The following is a 17,266-nucleotide window of genomic DNA, read 5'->3' as shown; positions in this document are numbered from 1 at the left end:
AACTTATGCTAAGCTAAGGTCAATATTCTGGCCAGAATCCTTCACCTTGTTTGTTTATATTCAATATTTATTCCATCATGCAGGGAAAGAAATATTAGTTAAATACCCTGAAAGCAGGTTGCAATTTAGAGATTTTTATATTAAGAATAAAACTTCAGTCTCACATAACAGCTTTTATCTTTGGCACTTCTAAGTGAACACGGCCCCCTCCCCCCCTGCCCCGACACACACATTTATAATGCAATAATCCTCCCTCAATTTTAGTATTTCACTTTCTATATGCTAGTTTTGTTACCTTCCAAGTCTGCAAACACATGATTAACATCAACTCAGCCATTGTCTTCTAACTGAATTGAATCCCTCTTACCGTGAAGCCCTCAGGACACTGAAAAGGAGCCCTGGAACTTTCATCTGCTGTTGGACTCAGAGGCTTGGGGTCAGACATAGAACGCTGCATCATCTTGGCTGTCTTAGGACTTGCTGGGGGACCTTTAGCCATATCTGGATGTAGTACTTTCTGTGGACTTAGGTCATCAGGGAGGGGCTTTTCATAAGGTACAAAGGCTGACTCTAACGCCTTGCCCGGTGGAAGTGGTGAGATGGGTGAGTAAAGGACTTTTGGAGATTTGGGTGGGGAAGGAGCCAGCTGCACTGTGCTGTCTGCCCGCAGGTGAGATGATGGATAACCAATCTCTAAAGGTGTCGGGCGCTTCTTGTCTTTGGGTGGAGAGGTGGCACCCAAGTATGGAGGGCTCTGTGTGTCTGAATCTGTTTCTGTTTGACATCCTAAACTGCCCCCTTTGTAAGTCTTTTCAGGTGCTGAAATGTGTTTAATTATTTCTACCTTGGCATCCACTCGTGCTCGTATGGAAGGTGTCCGTATGGTTCCCACTGGTTCAGTTTGCACAGATATCTCTGCGACTGTCTGAACTGCTACACTGGAGACTTTGGAAACGGGTTTGGTCTTGTCACCCTCCGTGGTGCTGTCTCCATATTTCCCCGGACGTGCTTTCCTCCTTGACCTAGAAGGCACATCCCATTCATCCTGATCTTCATCATCTGTTTGGACACTGGTGTCAACGCTCTTTTTAGTTCTTCGCCTCCTACTTGAGTAGCTCCGATCAGCAGTTTCCTCATCATCAGTTTGTACACCACTGTCCACTATCTTTTTTAAATTCCGTGGGTCGTCTGCCACGCTTTCCCCCATCTCATCATACTGCCCCCGAACTTTAGCTCCAGAACTTCTCTTTTTGGGTGGTTTCTCCTCTTTTACAACAACATCTGTCAGAGGTATCTCTGAAACAGTGCTCAAGATGCCAGGTGGGGCAATGTACTGAGTCACCCCATCAGACTGAACAGTATACCATCCTTGGCTCTGTGGTATTTCAATGGCCACCACAGTAGAAGCTGTAGTGGTGGCATCTTCAGTGGCCCAAAACTGACTGCCCTCTGGAGCAGCATATTGACCCTCCAAAATTGCCTGTTCAGTGGTGGTTTGGGGAGAAGCATTTCCAGAGGGGTCATAGTTATACTGGTAGATCTGGCGAAGTTTCTGCTCCTCCAGCTGCTGGTGCAGCTGTTGTTGCAGCTGTTGGATCTGCTCAAGCTGTAACTGCTGCTGAGCTAGTGTCTCCTGCCTCATCATGAACTGGGCCTGCCGCTCCTCTTCTTGCTGAAACAGGAGGTGCTGTTTCATAGACTGCAGCTCCTCCAGCTTCTTTTGAACCATGATCTTTTCTTGTTCTCGGAACCTCTGAATCTCCTGACGTTCCCACTCCAGTTCCTCAGCAAAGCGTTGTTGCTTAATTTTCTCCAGTTCCAGGAGCTCTCGCTCCAAGTCAAGTTGCTGTTGTTGTTTATCTTCATCAGACACAATCAAAAGAGTGCTTTCCTCTCCTCCCACCTCAGGAAGCATTTCCGATGCTGTGGTTAAAGCTGGAGCAGAGTCCATCGTCTCAGCAGGAACAGTTTCCATAGTAATAGTTTGCAGACTGGCATTGATGTCAATACTGGTTACTGCGATGTCTGTTTCTGATGCACCTGTTGTTATGAAGTAGGATCGAGGCATTGGCTGGCTTTGATGCAGGGCTGACAATGACGTCAGTGCATCTGTTGTATGAATACCAGATAAATCCCTGACCGTGGTGCTGAAAATGGAGCCAGGTTGAGTGGTGATAGCAAATGTGGAGGGGATTGGAGTTGCTACTGAAGAATAGACAACACCATTAGATGACCTCAAAACACTTCCCACACAATACTGGGGTCCTGGAGGTGGAGTCATTCTTGCTGTGGCATACTGTGGGGTACTAATCCCAACTCCTGAAATGACTTGGCGTGTTTCTGGGTAGGGACCTGTAGTCTTGCTTGAGTAATCCATTACCTCACCTGAAATACAGGGTAGAGTTATAGTCCAGTTCTCAGAATGAACGATGCTGTTTGGGTCTTAAAGCCTTTTTTCTCGATGAGCATAATGAATGGGACTGCATGCAAATCCACAGGTTAACCTAATTTGATGCGGAAGAAAAGCAATGTTGGACATGCAGGCACATGCAGGACAACAGCAAGAACCACGAAGAAACAAAAATGCACATGTACTTTAAAATATATTGCCAGAACATCCAAGGAAAGCCAAAACGTAAAAAAAAAACAGAGGAGGGGCATTTTCTCATCCTGAAACGAGATGAATAACACCGTAATGGCATTTCAAGGCAGGGTCTATTACTATATCATACTGACCTGTAGACACTCTCCCTGAAGTTAGATCTACTGCTGCATCAGCTCCTCCAGAATAATCAAAAGCATTTTTACTTTTATAGAAAAAATGTCCAGCTTCTGCTAAATTAGTATCAGACATGGAAGGTTTCATTCCACCAATCCCTCTGTAACCATATGGCCCTGATCTATCATATTGGTAGTGGTCATCCCTATAACCAAATCGGTCTTCAGGAAGGGTAGTTGCAGGCTGCTGTGCTGTGCAGCTCCTTCCAAAAGGCAGCTTATAAACCATGTCACAGCACACAGCTCTTCTTCCTGCAGTCAGGTCAACAGGTTTTTCACTGTCTTCTACTATTTTCGTCACCACACTTGAAGTAGATTCGTCCATTGTAACAACAGTCCTATGGGACTTGGATGTGCTGAGATCCACCACTTCTCCATCCGTGACCCCCTGAGACATAGTGCTGTCAATCCAGCCGTTTGTGACACCCACAGGAGGTACAGTGACGGGCTTTGTAACAGCCAGTGTCACTGCCTGAGCTGAAGGACATAGGGATAAATTTATTGGAGCTTCATCTCTGATCATAGGAAATGTCTGGCCACTTGCTATCCTGTATGGTGACTCAGTATGTTTTGACACAGTAAGCTGGAGTGGTGACATCATTGCATGCTCTGCGCTCACTTTGCTTCCTGTGCCTGTTGTGTAAATTGTAGTATCTGTGCATGTGACAACAGCCACTGTCTCAGAGTCTAGGGTGACTGGAGTTACTAATGAGGAAGATGCACTGAGATTTATGATAGAAGGTTGGATGGCACTAATTTGTCGCCCGTAAACTTCAGTGGCTGTGGTTTGCCTTTTCCCATCCATTGCAGAAGCAGAAAGATCCATACATTTTTCAGTTGCTTTAGCTTCTGTTTTTGGTATTGTACGTAAATCAATGGCATCACCAATAAGCTGTAACTTTCCATTTTCCTTGTACTGATGTCTGTCCAGAGCAAGAGGCTCTGGAGGAATGGGTATGGAAACGCTTCTGGGAGCCACACTTGGGGCTACACTTCTGGTTGCAGAAACCTCTGTTTTTGAAGCTTCTGTAGGAAGAAACTGTGTAAGTGAAGTGGGAGTTCCTTGAAATAGAGATGGAGTTACAACAGGGATGGAATATGTCTCCAAAGCTCCTGGTGCATACAGGGTTGGCTGTGAAGAACTTGGAATTTCTGTAGCTGTCACAGGAGGAACTACAGAAAACACTGTTTCCAGGGAAACCAGATCTTTTGGGGGTGATCCCAAGGGCCAACTGGTAATGGCTTGAGCAGCAGAAGAATCTGTTGGAGTCCCAGGTTCAGAGGGCAATGTAATAACCACATAAGTCTCCATTAGAGACTTAGAATATCTTGGTGAGGATTTATTAGAGTGTGGGGAAAGTGGAGAGGTAGGGGAAGGCAGTTTGAAGTCTGCTGAAGTCACTAAATTTAGGGACATACTTGAAGTCAAAGATAGACCTGTTGGTTTGGGGCATACATCGGTTGTTTTCTGTGTAGTCACTGGAAGCTGAGGAACTGCTGGCTTGGGGGCAATTGGGGGTTTGCTTGGTTCTGGCCTATGTGTAAACACAAGTCCAGTTGGGATTGAAGAAGGCTTAGGAGGGACAGGAGGAGGTGCAGCAGTGCAGATTTTGGTTGCAGCTACCCCATCACTCCTCCGAGCAGTTGTGGCCTCTACTGGAGTAATAGTATCAACGTGGGTGGTAACAATCGTCGTTGGAGTCACTGGAGGGGCCACTGCCACCTTTTTTTTAGGATAAGGGGTTGGCTTAGGTGAAGTTGCTGGGGGCAATGGTGGAGGAGGGGGAGGAGGAGGTGGGGGAGGGGGAGGAGGTGGTGGTGGAGGAGGAGGGGGTGGCTGGGCTGAAATGTCCAAAGAAGAACTTCGGAAAAAGGGGCGAGACTTAGATGGAGGGGTAGAAACGGGAAGACCAGCTGATGGTAACCTATATGTGGGCTTTTCCTGACCAGGGAGCTTTCCAGATATAGAATATGGAGAGAAAACTTGTTCCTTCATTTGAGGGACTGTTACAGAAGGTGTTTGGACCAACCCAGTTTCAGGTAAGCTCATTTTTGTTAGTTCAGCCTCAGACTCTTCCCTTTTATCTTTGTAAGCATCCAAAACTTCTAGAATAATTCCATCCCCAGTTTCCTTCTTGCCTTTTATTGGATCCTTTTCAGATAGAGGTAAGTCAGTAGACACGCTGTCTGCTTGTGGCCTGTCAGCATTAGGACTTACAGATTCTGTGACCGACGGTGCTATACTCGAGAAGGAAATCAAAATATGATCAGCACTAGCTCTACTTTCTGGTGGGATGGTCTGATCTAAAGACACACTTATGTCTTCTGGGTAGTCTATGATGCTGCCCCGAAAATAAGTTGATGAAGAAATTTCCTCAGAGTCTTCAAATTTTGTTATTACGTCTACTGGCTCTGTATAAGCAGTGGCTAGGCTATCCAGGGTAGTAACAGGTGAGGAGCTATCTGTGGTGCAGACTGAAGAAATAGATGATGTGAGTGAAGGTGTGTCAGAGGGTGGGACAGATGCAGCACTTTCTGAAGGCTCAGAGTAGGTCAATATCAGTGATTCGTGGGCGATTATCTCTTGAATCTCTCTTGTGTAATCAGTTACACATTCATCCTCCAGTTCTTCTGTTGAAAAATGTTGGGTTATCTTAACATCTGGGATGGAGAGAGTGGCACTGCTGGTTGAGTCTGTCAGAGATGCTCCAGAAAGGATACTTGATGTCAAAGATGCATCTTGCACCCTGTCAAAATCCATAGTGGACTCGGCCATGTCATCCCCAATGGTGGTCTGTGTGGGACTGGATCCATCTGTTATCTGCATCTGTTGCCGCCTCATGAGTTCCTCATAGGCAGTGTCAGCATCTAATAATTTCTTTTCTTCACTGGTAGAAGTTACCATGGTTCCCAGATCCACTATCTCGTGGCTTTCTGGAATGATGTAAGAGCTTGAAACTATGTCTTCTTGAGGCACCATAGAATGTAAGCTTTCTAACTCATAAAACTCTTTTTGGAGGTCTGTAATTTTCTGCATAGGATCATCATAAATCTGCTCTGGGAGTCTTACTTTGTGCTCTCTTCCTCTCTGCTGCATAAATCCATTTTGTTCTTCTTGCCTTGTGAGCAGACTGCCATCTACTGATCCATTGTATGTATCCTCTACTAAAGATTCATAAATGTAGTCCTCTATTAACATACCACCATACAATGGCTCTTTTTCAAAGACTTCATCTCGTTCATTTGCAGCTGGGAAAGCTTTATATTTGTGGGTTTTGTGCATCATTTCTTCATACATCTCCTCAGCACTTTTCAGAGCCTTCTGGACCCCATCCTTCTGCATAGCGGATTGCTCATCTGTTGGCGAGTACAAAGACACAGCTGTTGGCAATTTATACACTTTTTGAACTTCTATTATTTTCTCAGGGCTTATTTCAAATCCTTCTGGGTCTGATTCTATGCTAGGTGAGTATTCAGAACAAGAGGACCTATGGAGCTCCTCCATTTCTGCTGCCTGGCGCAGTTCCTCTGTGGGAGATGCATCCTCAATGGGGGAGAGGTTACTGGGCGGCGTCTTTGGTCTCTCTCTCCTTCTCTGAGCTCGAAGTTCATCTTTGTCTTTCTTTGATTTCTTACTAGAACTTTTCCGTTGTTGCTGCTCCAATTCTCGCTGCTTCTCTTGCTCTTTTAAGAGTTCTTCTTCCTCTCTCAGTTCTTCTTCCTCCGAAGAATCTTCAATGGTAGGCAAAAGGGGGCCATGTGTCCTGTGCCGAGCTTTGCGCTGCTGCTTGCTCTCTCCTTTTTTATGACTTGGGCTACTGTCGCTGTCCTCATCAAGTGATGATACTGATGTAGGGGATGTGCCAGGAGTGAAGCTGGATGCATGGAGACTAGAGGATCCCTCTCCCCTAGATCTGTCCTCAGGTGAGTCTGTCAGGCTTTCCATTTCTAATTCTGGCTCTTCATCGAAATATAAAGTTGTTTTCTTCTGAGAGGATTCTGCAGAGTATTTATCTGCTATTGTACTGTTGAGTTCGATCGTCTTAAACCGACGTAACCCTCCTCCTCCAGCAACTCCAAGTTCTTCACTCTCCTGACTTTTAGTTTCTCGAAATTTGAGTTCAGGACTCTCATCAAACGTTTCATCGTCCTCGTCATGCCAGGAATGACGCCTCCCTGCGTCATCATCGAAGCTAGCGCCACTCTTGCGAGTCAGTCTCCTGTGTTTTCCTGCCATGCTCCTCCCTTTCCCTTTTGTCTCTTCCCTCTTCTGGCTTTCAGTAACACCGCCAATCTCTTTGAGCTGACTGCGAATGAACTCATCATCTTCAGAGCCAGAAGCATCCTCATCAGCACTCATCTCTATGATCTGTTTGCGAATGAAGTCCTCCTCTTCCCCGGAACCTTGACTGTCTTCCTGTTTATACTCATCACTGCTTGATGAGCCAACACTAGCTCTCCGCTTCCGACGTGCAACAGGGGAGTTTTCGCTTTCGCTGCTGTCTTCCACTGAATCATAGGATGCTCTTCTGGGGCTGAGGTCATCAGCTAGCTCCGGCTTTGCTTTATGGTCCTTCCTGGAAGGAAAGCCTTGTTGGCTATCCTTTTTTGAACTTTCTTTCTTTTCTTGGCTCTCTTTGACCTCTTCTGAAATAGTGACATCCAGTGTTTCAGATGGAATCTGTGTTGTTTGCTGGTCCTGAGACTGCTCCGGAGAAACTCTCTGGGGCTGTGCTTTCTTTTCTGATTTTTCATCCAGTGTACTTGCCTGAGCTTCCAAAATGGATAGTACTGTACTTTCCAGTTTTGCTAAGTCTGAGGGGCTGGAAGGACTGCTTTCCTGTGAGAAGGAGTCCTTTTTGAGCCCTTTGAGCAAATCTTTTTCATCACTTGGTATAAGGCTTGGAATTTCACCCAGAGAACCTGATATTCCATCCGAAGAATACCCCGTGTCACTCAGACCTTGTGGACTCTTGGGCTGCTGGGAACTGGAGGTGTCTGACCTGTCCGCTTCCTTTTCCTGGTAGAGTGGGAAAGGTACAGGGAAATGGATTAGAGTCAAACCAATCACAGAGCCTTGCCATTGCTATTAAATAACCATTAATAATTGAGGAATGATTATGGAAAAATTCAGCTATATGATAATAGGGTATTTTTTGTTGTTGTTATTTTTTCCTATTTCAAGACAGGGTTTCTCTGTGCAGCTTTACAGCCAGTCCTGGATCTCACTCTGTAGCCCAGGCTGGCCTTGAACTCACAGAGGTCTGCCTGCCTCTGCCTCCTGAGTGCTGCGATTAAAGGTATATGCCACTACCCTCGGCATATGATGATAGTCTTATAAATGTTTGTATGAGGACAAAATTGACAACAGTTGATAACCACTAACTTAGGTTCGTTTTCATTTAACCTAAATTTAAATTACATATTAATTCTCAATGTTACTTGATTTTCTTCCATTAATGCTATGAGGGCCCTTTACATTTTAATTTCACTTTTCTTCAAATACATTATCTGTATCAATACATTTACATTGTGACAAAGTTTAAATTGTTAAAAGAGTCAGTCTCTCCTATGTATGTGTGTATTCCTTTTATTTAACTGAAAAGTTTTTCATAAATACATTCTGACTGTGGTTTTCTCTGCTTCAGTTCCTCTGTGATGAATAGCTTTATGTCAACTTGACACAAGCTAGAGTTATTTGAAAGAAGGGAACCTCAATTGAGAAGATGCCTCCATAAGGTCCAGCTGTAAGGCATTTTTTCTTCATTAGTGATTGATAGGGGAGGGTTATCCCATTGTGGCTTATTGTGGGTTGTGCATAATTTGCAAAAATTTGTAAGAGTGTACTTATTTAAAGAAAAACATTCATCTATTTAGTCAAATAATATTTAAAGATAGAAATTTAACAACCATGTTTTTGTGTAACATATAGAACACACATATAGGTGTATAAAATATTACTGATTTGTAAAAATTTACTTTTTGTTTGTTTGTTTTTCGAGACAGGGTTTCTCTCTGTAGCTTTGGGCCTTTCCTGGACTAGCTCTGTAGCCCAGGCTGGCCTCGAACTCACAAAGATCCGCCTGCCTCAGCCTCCCGAGTGCTGGGATTAAAGGCGTGCACCACCATCGCCTGGCCAAAATTTACTCATTTTTTATTTGAATCATCAGGAAATTGACATTTTTTTTATTAATTACCTGTTTCACTTTTTACAGTAAATACCATTTAGGACAACCTCTGAAATTATGAAATAAGAATAAAATTTCAGTTAGGTTGTTTTTGTATACAAATTTCATTTCCTTCGATGAAGTCAAGTGGTGAGAACAGTACTGTTGTAGGCCCAGCTTTGAAACAGCAACGTTATTTTTCATTTCCCCTAAAGAAAACATTTTCTATCTGTTTTTAATGGTTATCATTACATTCCATCACATTGGCCTATATTGTAGTATATGTTTTCCATGCAAAGAATTTTAGTTCCTTGAGTTTTGCTCATCTATGCATTGAAGATAATCACTCAAGAATTTCAGGGGCTAAGCTTCAGTCTTTGAACCATGCTAACAGACAGCAGGGACTGAAGCATCCCCTCTCCTGTGAGCATCCATCACGATTGATTGGACAGTAGACGAGTCAGAGAGAAGGCAGTAATGAGTTAGCACCGCTTGACACCTTCTGTTGCTGGTGGACTTTGTGGGGAACCTAGTGGAAGACAATGCACAAAAATATACATGCTTTGCCAAATTCATCTGTGCTTTTTCCACATGTGTTGAAGCCGGTAGCACTTTACATAGAAGGAAGACAAAAGTTTCTTAAGATGATAAGAGTTAAGAATTGAGTTCTACCAAACTAGTGGGAACTCATGACCTTTAGACCAACAGCTGTGGAGCCTCCATGGGTCTGGACGAGGCCGTCTGCATAAGCGCTTGGTCTGTTTGAGGGGCCCCTGGCAGTAGGATCAGGATCCATTCCCGGTGCATGAGCTGGCCTTTTGGAGCCCATTACCTAAGGTGGGACACCTCTTGCAGCCTTGATTCGGGGGTGGGGAGGGGCTTGAACCTGACTCAACTGAATGTACCAGGCTTTGCTGACTCCCCATGGGAGGCCCTTACCTTTTTGTAAGAGGGAATGGGGGTGTTGTGGGGAATGCTGGGGGGAGCGGGAGGAGGAAAGAGAGGGGATCTGTGGTTGGTATGTAAAATGAATGAAATTTTTTTAATAAAGAAAAAATTGAGTTCTAGGATTCATATAAAAATGTGCAAAGACAGATAACAGTAAGTGCTTGGTTAATTTTTCTGGACTTTATTTTAAATGGACTGAAAGAACACAGGGATATCTTTAATCATTTCTAGAAGGTCTATGTTGAGACAGACTGCAGATATGAATAACTAAAGCTCTCCAATCAAGATTAAGTCCTTTAACTCAGCCCAAGAAAAAGATAAAATAGTTCACCAGAACACTTGATTGTTTTTCACTCGGATTATGCAGTCACAAAACAATGCAGGCATTGTATTTTATGTCAATAGATAACTTGAATATTAATCCTTCAGTTACTTAAAACAGAAACCAAAGTCCACTTTAAAATCTCTGTTAATTTAATTTCCATCTGCAGGACTGTAGTTTTTCAGTATGGCATATGAAATAAGGACTAAAGGTTTCCTGCTTGGATAAATAAGTAAAAAGACAGAATTTTATAGCAACATGACTTAAAAATACAAAACTAAAAAGTTTAAAGAAGTATACTTTCAAATATATAATATTCAAATATATTCATTTCAATATATTATATATTCATTTTAATTTTATATAATAAACACATTCAGGAATCTTGAATAAAGAAACAATGATTTAGCCACAATGAAATATAAACAACACAATATTGAAACAACTGACAAATGGATAAAAGAATATAAACTAGTACAGATATACAAGTTGTGAAAATTACCCAAAAGATTGTGCCAAAAGTTACAAAAGGAGATGGCTAATAAGGAAATACCTTATGTCAGAAATGTCCCAGGAGAAAAATCCTCCTAGGTGGTGGCTGTGAATAGAAGCTTTGTAATCAGAACTGTACTAAGACCCTCATTCTGCTACTTCCCTCCAAGTATACTTGTATTTGGAGTATAAAATGTAATTTACCCATTTTTAAAACAGCCACTATAATGCTTATATTATCAATATGTGTGTAGGCTAGACAGCAGGAAATGGATTTTATAAAGTGCCTAGACCATGGTAAGAGGTAAACGAGGGGTATTGCTTGGATTTTGAATGAGGGAGTTCTGCAGCAGGAGAGGCTGACTTCCAGTCCTCGGTGAGGGGCAGGACCTGCAGGGAAGGCACTGCACAGGCACACACTGAGAAGCCCAGACAGTTCCAGAGCAGAGAAAACAATCTCTGCAATAAGAAACACACGAAGCATCTGTGGATTTGATTTCTCACCAGGAGAGAATGGTAAGGGTTGCAGAGAAGTTATATTGCAGTCAGATACCAGAGGGTGAAAAGCCAACCTAAGCTATTTAGGCAGGACTATCCACTGTGGGGGTGTGTGGTGATATATTGTGTCTCCCCCCAAGATATTGTGCACTCTAATAAAGCTTATTTGGAGATCAGAGGAAAAAGCCAGCCACTATATTAAACACAGAAGTCAGGCAATGGTAGCACACGCCCTTTATCCTAGCATTGTGGAGGCAGAGATCCATCTGGATCTCTGTGAATTCAAGGCCACACTGGGAACAGAGCCCCGTGTGGTGGCACATGCATTTAATCCCAAGCACTAACTATAGAGGTCTGGAGGTCTGTACGGACAGAGAGGAAGTAATGTAGCTAGGCAGAGAAAGGAAATGAGATGGCAGGGACAGAAAGGCATATAGGCATGAGTATACATGAAGTCAATCTCTTTGGAATCTGAGGAGTTGGTGAGGTGAGGTTGGCTGTGGCATATCCTATTCCCTGATCTCTCGGTGTTCACTCCAGTATCTGGCTACGGGTTTTTTTATTAATAATAAAAATTCATCTTACAGGTGTGGATACCCTTACTGCTATGTAAATGACTCAAGGCAGGAAATCAAAATATTAGAATGTTTATGATATCATTTAAATGCAAGACTGAAAGTTTTATTTTTGATTTTGGAAATAGACTGATAGTATTGGTGTTCTTTAATTTCCTGTTAATTGTTCACATGATCTACAAAATCCTAAAAGAAAATTGGAAGTTCTACTATAAGAAAAAAATATAGTGAAGCAACCACTTAATTTGTTCATTGTTAATTTAAAGCTAATTGTTTGGTAAAGGAGAAATATGGCTTATATTATACAGTTTCAGCTAAACCCTTTTCTATGGTAGGTTAGTGGCAGATAAAACAATAACAAACATACACAAAGGTTAAAACTTACAATGCAAAGAACTCACAAGTGTATCATTAAGGAACTGACACTTCCCGTATTGCTACAGGCATTTGATTAGCAGCATACCAAGGTAAAACAAATGATCAAATGAGATCCCACATGGAGTAAGTAAAATACTTGAAAGTGCAGAAAAAACTTGATGGAATCTGCGTCTATAACCATTAGGAGAATAACAAACTCAGGAACTCAGGGAAACATTAAATAGAGGAATGTCCTTATAATCAATAATGGCATGGAGGACCGAGGCAAGAAAAAAAGAAACCTAATCTGGCCTCAGATTAGTGCCAGAAGACAAGAGACAAGTAAATGACGGTGTTACTATTACAGAAAGCCAGACAGAGTGGTGGGTTCTAATGAAAAACAAGTAATAGTCAAGCATTTTGAGCTTCAATTTACAATGACGTTTAAAGGGAAACTATCTATCTACTTGGGCACATAAAAACACAGTTCTGAAACCCAAAATAAAGACACATATGGACATGTGAATTTAAAGGTTATTTATGTGACTTCTCTGGATAGAAAAGAAGGAAAAATCAAAGGGAAAATGGAAATGACAAAGGGAAATATTGAAAATGGCAAATGCAGAACCCACAAAAGATGATCAGAATGAGAAAGAGAGAGGGTGGAGATGGGAGGCATGTGTCGAAGTGAACACAAAATAGCAAACTCCTACAAACTGATTCAGAGTTGCAATTTTAACTTCTACTTGGAATTTTAATAGATATACAATAAGTCATTTTTCTATGAATCATTGGTGTCCTCTATGAATTAAGGTTATTTAACTAGATATAAGATATTTGTGGCTCTCTAAGCAGCTTGTATTTTAACTCCTGTGTATATATACATGCACACAAATATATACATAACAATCAACATAAAAGCTAAAGAGTCCATCACTTTGAGAGGGAGTAAGGGGTAAGAGGGGCTGACAGGGGCTAGAGGGAACAGACAGGAGGGTGGAGAAGGGATGATGTAATTAGATTTTAATTAAAATTAATATATTTTGAAAGAATAGAGTTCCTTTAAAATTGCAGAATCACTTATGCAAATATTACTTAAAATAGAGCATTCATGAAACCTCTCACTAAAGGAAAAGTTACGTATTGTTCTATACTATATGCAGATTATAACTAATCCTCCCATATTGAATGTAGGGCACTAAATCATAAGAAAAAAATCTATAATTAAATATGAATTCATAAATTTCCATTCATTCTAGATTTTGACCATGCCTCTTTTTTTTAACCGAGAAATTTGTGGCTGACCACAGCTTAGAAACCTATCAGAAGAAAAACCATCCAAAACAACACAAACAACTACTTGCCTCTTACAAAACCTTAATAATACTTCATTTTAGGAAAAGAGATAAACTGACTTATACAACCATTGTGGATTTAAAAAAGATAACATGGAGCTATAAAAAAAAATCTCATTTTTCTGTATAATTTAGAGAATTTTATCTCTATGCTTTATGGAATTTGATTGAGGTATCAAAATGCCATTGCTTTTCATTTGAGTGAAAAAAAAAATAGAGTTCTCTGAAACGTAATTCATGGTTTAAAGGCTTTCACAGCCATCTTCTCCGTGATCAGATCAGGTACTAAGGAAACCTGTGATCTACACATTCATGACAGGAAACACAACTTACTGTTTTTTCTTTGCCGGGCTCCCCTTGGCCAGACGTGGCACCACCGCCTTCCACCTGTGGGGGTTTCACTGCTCCCCTTTCCTTCTCTCCTTCCTTGGGCAGAGTCTGAGGAGTCTCGCTTGGCAGACCCGCAGTCCCGGCCTCAGGCTGCCTGGCTTCCTCCACTGTTTTTGCAGCGGCCACTCTTCCTGTGCGCTCTTCGGGAATGCCTACCTGAGCTTCAAGTATGTCACGCCTCTCTTCCCCCTCCGAGGCCAGCGGCTTTTCCTCTGGGGGTAATCTCTTTTCTTCGGGGGTTGGCTTCTTTCCTTCCAGCGGTGGTTTTTCTTGGGCAAGTGCCGACTTCTCTTGGGCAGGTGGCTTCTTTCCGGTTTTATCTTCGGAGAGTGGCTGCTCTATTTCAGAAGGCTCTTTCTTCTCTTGCCAGGTTGAAACTTTGCTCTTGTCTAGTTTACTCTCTTCTAGCTTTTGATCTGTGCTGGCCATTGGAGGGGTCTTCTCAATTGATGGTGTTTCTTTTTCTGGAATAAGTTTTTCCGTTTCAGTTTTTGCTTCTGTTTCCTTCTTTTTACCCTTTACATGGGCCCCTGCGGGTGTTTTCTGAGATGACGGCTCCACAGGGGCAGGCACAGGGGATGCCTTGGGGCCTGGTGATACAGGCGGCATTTTGCCCATATCTCCGAGTTGTCCTGATATTGCTCTCTGCGTCTGGCAATTTAAGCAAAGCCATTCTTGAATCTGCAAAACAAACAGCAATGAGCAAATTAGGGTTGTCACAGATTGAAAGGCCATTGTAAGGGAAACAAGCCCCCCCCCAGCTCTGCTAATTGTAGATTCAGTGGAAAATACTGCACTCTGCCCCCACGCCCCATACCAGAAAAGTTAGCCCATCATGCTGTGCTAACAGGATGCTTGCAGGATGACCACCTGCGGTTGTGTTTGCAAGATAAATTGCTTGAGAAGAATGCTTGCCAAATAACCCCTTGCTAGATAAGCTTGGAATTCGTTTACCTACCCAGACTCTGAGAAAGACCGAGGAGACATCTGGCGTCCAGATGTCTGCACTCTGGGTGACCCCACTCCCCTGCCCTGGTAGAACTGCCTCATAAAAGGCCTGTGAGCCTTAAACTCGGGGTCACCAGCTACTCCTCGTGCTGGTGCCCCACGAGCTCGTGCTAATAAAGCTTCATTTGTGACCCGATATCGGAGTGAAGCTCTCTGTTTTGGACGCTGACCCTAACATTTGGCGGTCCCACCGAGATTGGTAAGGATGGTGGTGAGTCATCGGGGAAGCAGCTGTTCAAGCGGACCGTGAGGACCCTTGGACGGTGGGGGACAGACGTGTCTTGAACCCACAGGCTGCAGCTCTGGAGGATGCTCTGGAGTGTGGGGACCCTGAGACAGGGGCCCCATCTGATTCCCTTTTGTCTAGGAGATTCTTCAGACGGCCCGGGCCAATAGACAATCTTTTGGCTTCATTTTCCCTACCATTTTGCCGGCTTGTCTTGTTTGTGTGTTGTGTCTCGATTTTTGTGTCCTTCTGTGTCTGTTTCTACTTGTTTGGAATGGGACAGTCTGCCGCCAAGTCTGCCTCCACCCCTTTGTCCCTAACCCTCTCTCATTGGTCGGCAGTGACGGACCACGCATTGAACCTGGTGGTTCGGGTGAGGAAGGGAAAGTGGCAGACTTTCTGTTCGTCTGAATGGCCCACCTTTGGAGTTGGGTGGCCAGTAGATGGTACTTTTGATCTTAATATAATTAGGGCAGTCAAACAAAAGATTTTCATTCCAGGTTCGCACAGACACCCGGACCAGCAGGCCTACATTTGGGTATGGGAGGATCTGGTGACTGACCCTCCTAAGTGGGTCCGACCCTTCCTGACTGCTCCTATAGCACCTTCACTCACTTCTGCTCTGATTCTCGCGACAAAACCTTCCCAATCGACTCCATTACCGACTCCATCCCCTCCTCAACCCCCCTTACCTGAATCCCAGAATGACCTCATTTCATTTGCCTTAGACTGCCCACCACCGCCATGACCGCCTCCCTATCGGCCCGAACCACGACCTCCGGCAGAGACTGGGCCCAAGTCTGTCTTGGTCTCTCTGTCAGGTCCAGCACAGGGAACCTGCCAGAGGAGAGCAAGGCCCACGGATGAGGCACCCCTGGCTATCACACTGCCTTTGCGCCCCATTGGGGGAACGGTCGATGATGGGGCCGGGGGTGACATGCCCGCTCTCAATAGTGGCCCTTTTCTTCCGCTGACTTATATAACTGGAAAAATAATAACCCTCCATTTTCTGAGGACCCCTCCAGATTAACAGGTCTCTTAGATTCTATCATGTATTCCCACCAACCTACTTGGGACGATTGCCAGCAGCTCCTGGGGATCCTCTTCACTATGGAAGAGAGAGAGCACATTGTCCTGGAAGCCAGGAAACTAGTCCCTGGGCCAGATGGGCGACTGACTCAACTCCCCACCCTGATTGATGAGTGCTTCCCACTGAGACGACCAACCTGGGACCCAAATACCCCGGAAGGTAGGAAGCATCTGTCCCTCTATTGCCAGACTCTAATGGCAGGTCTCCGTGCAGTGGCCAGAAGGCCCACTAATTTGGCTAAGGTAAGTGAGGTTCTCCAAGGGCCTGACGAAACCCCCTCTGCCTTCCTTGAAAGGCTCATGGAAGCATATAGGAGGTATACGCCTTTCGATCCACAGTCTGAAGAACAAAAGGGGGCGGTAGCAATGGCCTTTATAGGACAGTCAGCTGCAGACATAAGATGCAAGTTACAGAGATTAGATGGTTTGCAGGGACTGAGTTTGAGAGATTTAGTCAAGGAAGCAGAAAAGGTTTATTATAAAAGAGAAACTGCAGAGGAAAAAGAAGCTAGGTTAGAAAAAGAGAGAGAAGAAAAGGAAAGACAAAGAGAGAAGCGGCAAAATTGAAATTTATCACGGATCCTGGCAGTGGCAGTGAAAGACAACTCAGGGCCTCAAGGCAAAGGAGGTCGCCCGCCTTTAAAGCCTAACCAATGTGCATACTGCAAGGAAGAGGGTCATTGGGCCCAAGAGTGCCCCAAAAAACAGAGAGGACGAGGCCAGTCAGTCTTGGCCCTTGAGGACTGAGGAAGTCAGGGTTCAGAACCCCTCCCCGAGCTCCAGGTAACCTTTGAAGTGGAGGGGACCCCAGTCGACTTTGAAGTAGATACGGGAGCAGTCTATTCAGCGATACAACAACCACTTGGGCCACTATCTTCCCATAAGTCTCTAGTCCAAGGGGCCAATGGGAGTAGAGAGAGACCCTGGACCACTCAGAGAACAGTCAACTTGGGGAAAGGTACTGTGCAACATTATTTTCTGGTCCTCCCTGACTGTCACGCGCCTCTCCTGGGGAGGGATCTCCTGACAAAATTAGGAGCCCAAATAACTTTCACTGCCCA

The 17,266-nt window shown here is 43.8% G+C and overlaps 1 protein-coding gene across 3 annotated transcripts in view; it reads right to left on the bottom strand.

The window, feature by feature from the left end:
• Positions 1 to 17,266, bottom strand: part of Pclo (piccolo presynaptic cytomatrix protein) — a 341,154-nt gene that overhangs the window by 158,296 nt on the left and 165,592 nt on the right. For 2 of the 3 annotated variants that reach the window (XM_036180305.1, XM_036180306.1), the window contains exons 4-6: positions 13,826 to 14,563; positions 2,737 to 7,798; positions 368 to 2,385 (exon numbers count right to left, since the gene is read on the bottom strand). In XM_036180305.1, the coding sequence (XP_036036198.1) occupies positions 368 to 2,385; positions 2,737 to 7,798; positions 13,826 to 14,563 (7,818 nt within the window). The remainder of the gene's footprint in view (positions 1 to 367; positions 2,386 to 2,736; positions 7,799 to 13,825; positions 14,564 to 17,266) is intronic. The other variant, XM_036180307.1, reaches the window with a different exon arrangement.

This window comes from Onychomys torridus, chromosome 3, assembly GCF_903995425.1.
Source record: "Onychomys torridus chromosome 3, mOncTor1.1, whole genome shotgun sequence".
In the NCBI taxonomy this organism is placed as follows: domain Eukaryota; kingdom Metazoa; phylum Chordata; class Mammalia; order Rodentia; family Cricetidae; genus Onychomys; species Onychomys torridus.
This window is presented reverse-complemented; position numbering and strand designations above follow the sequence as displayed.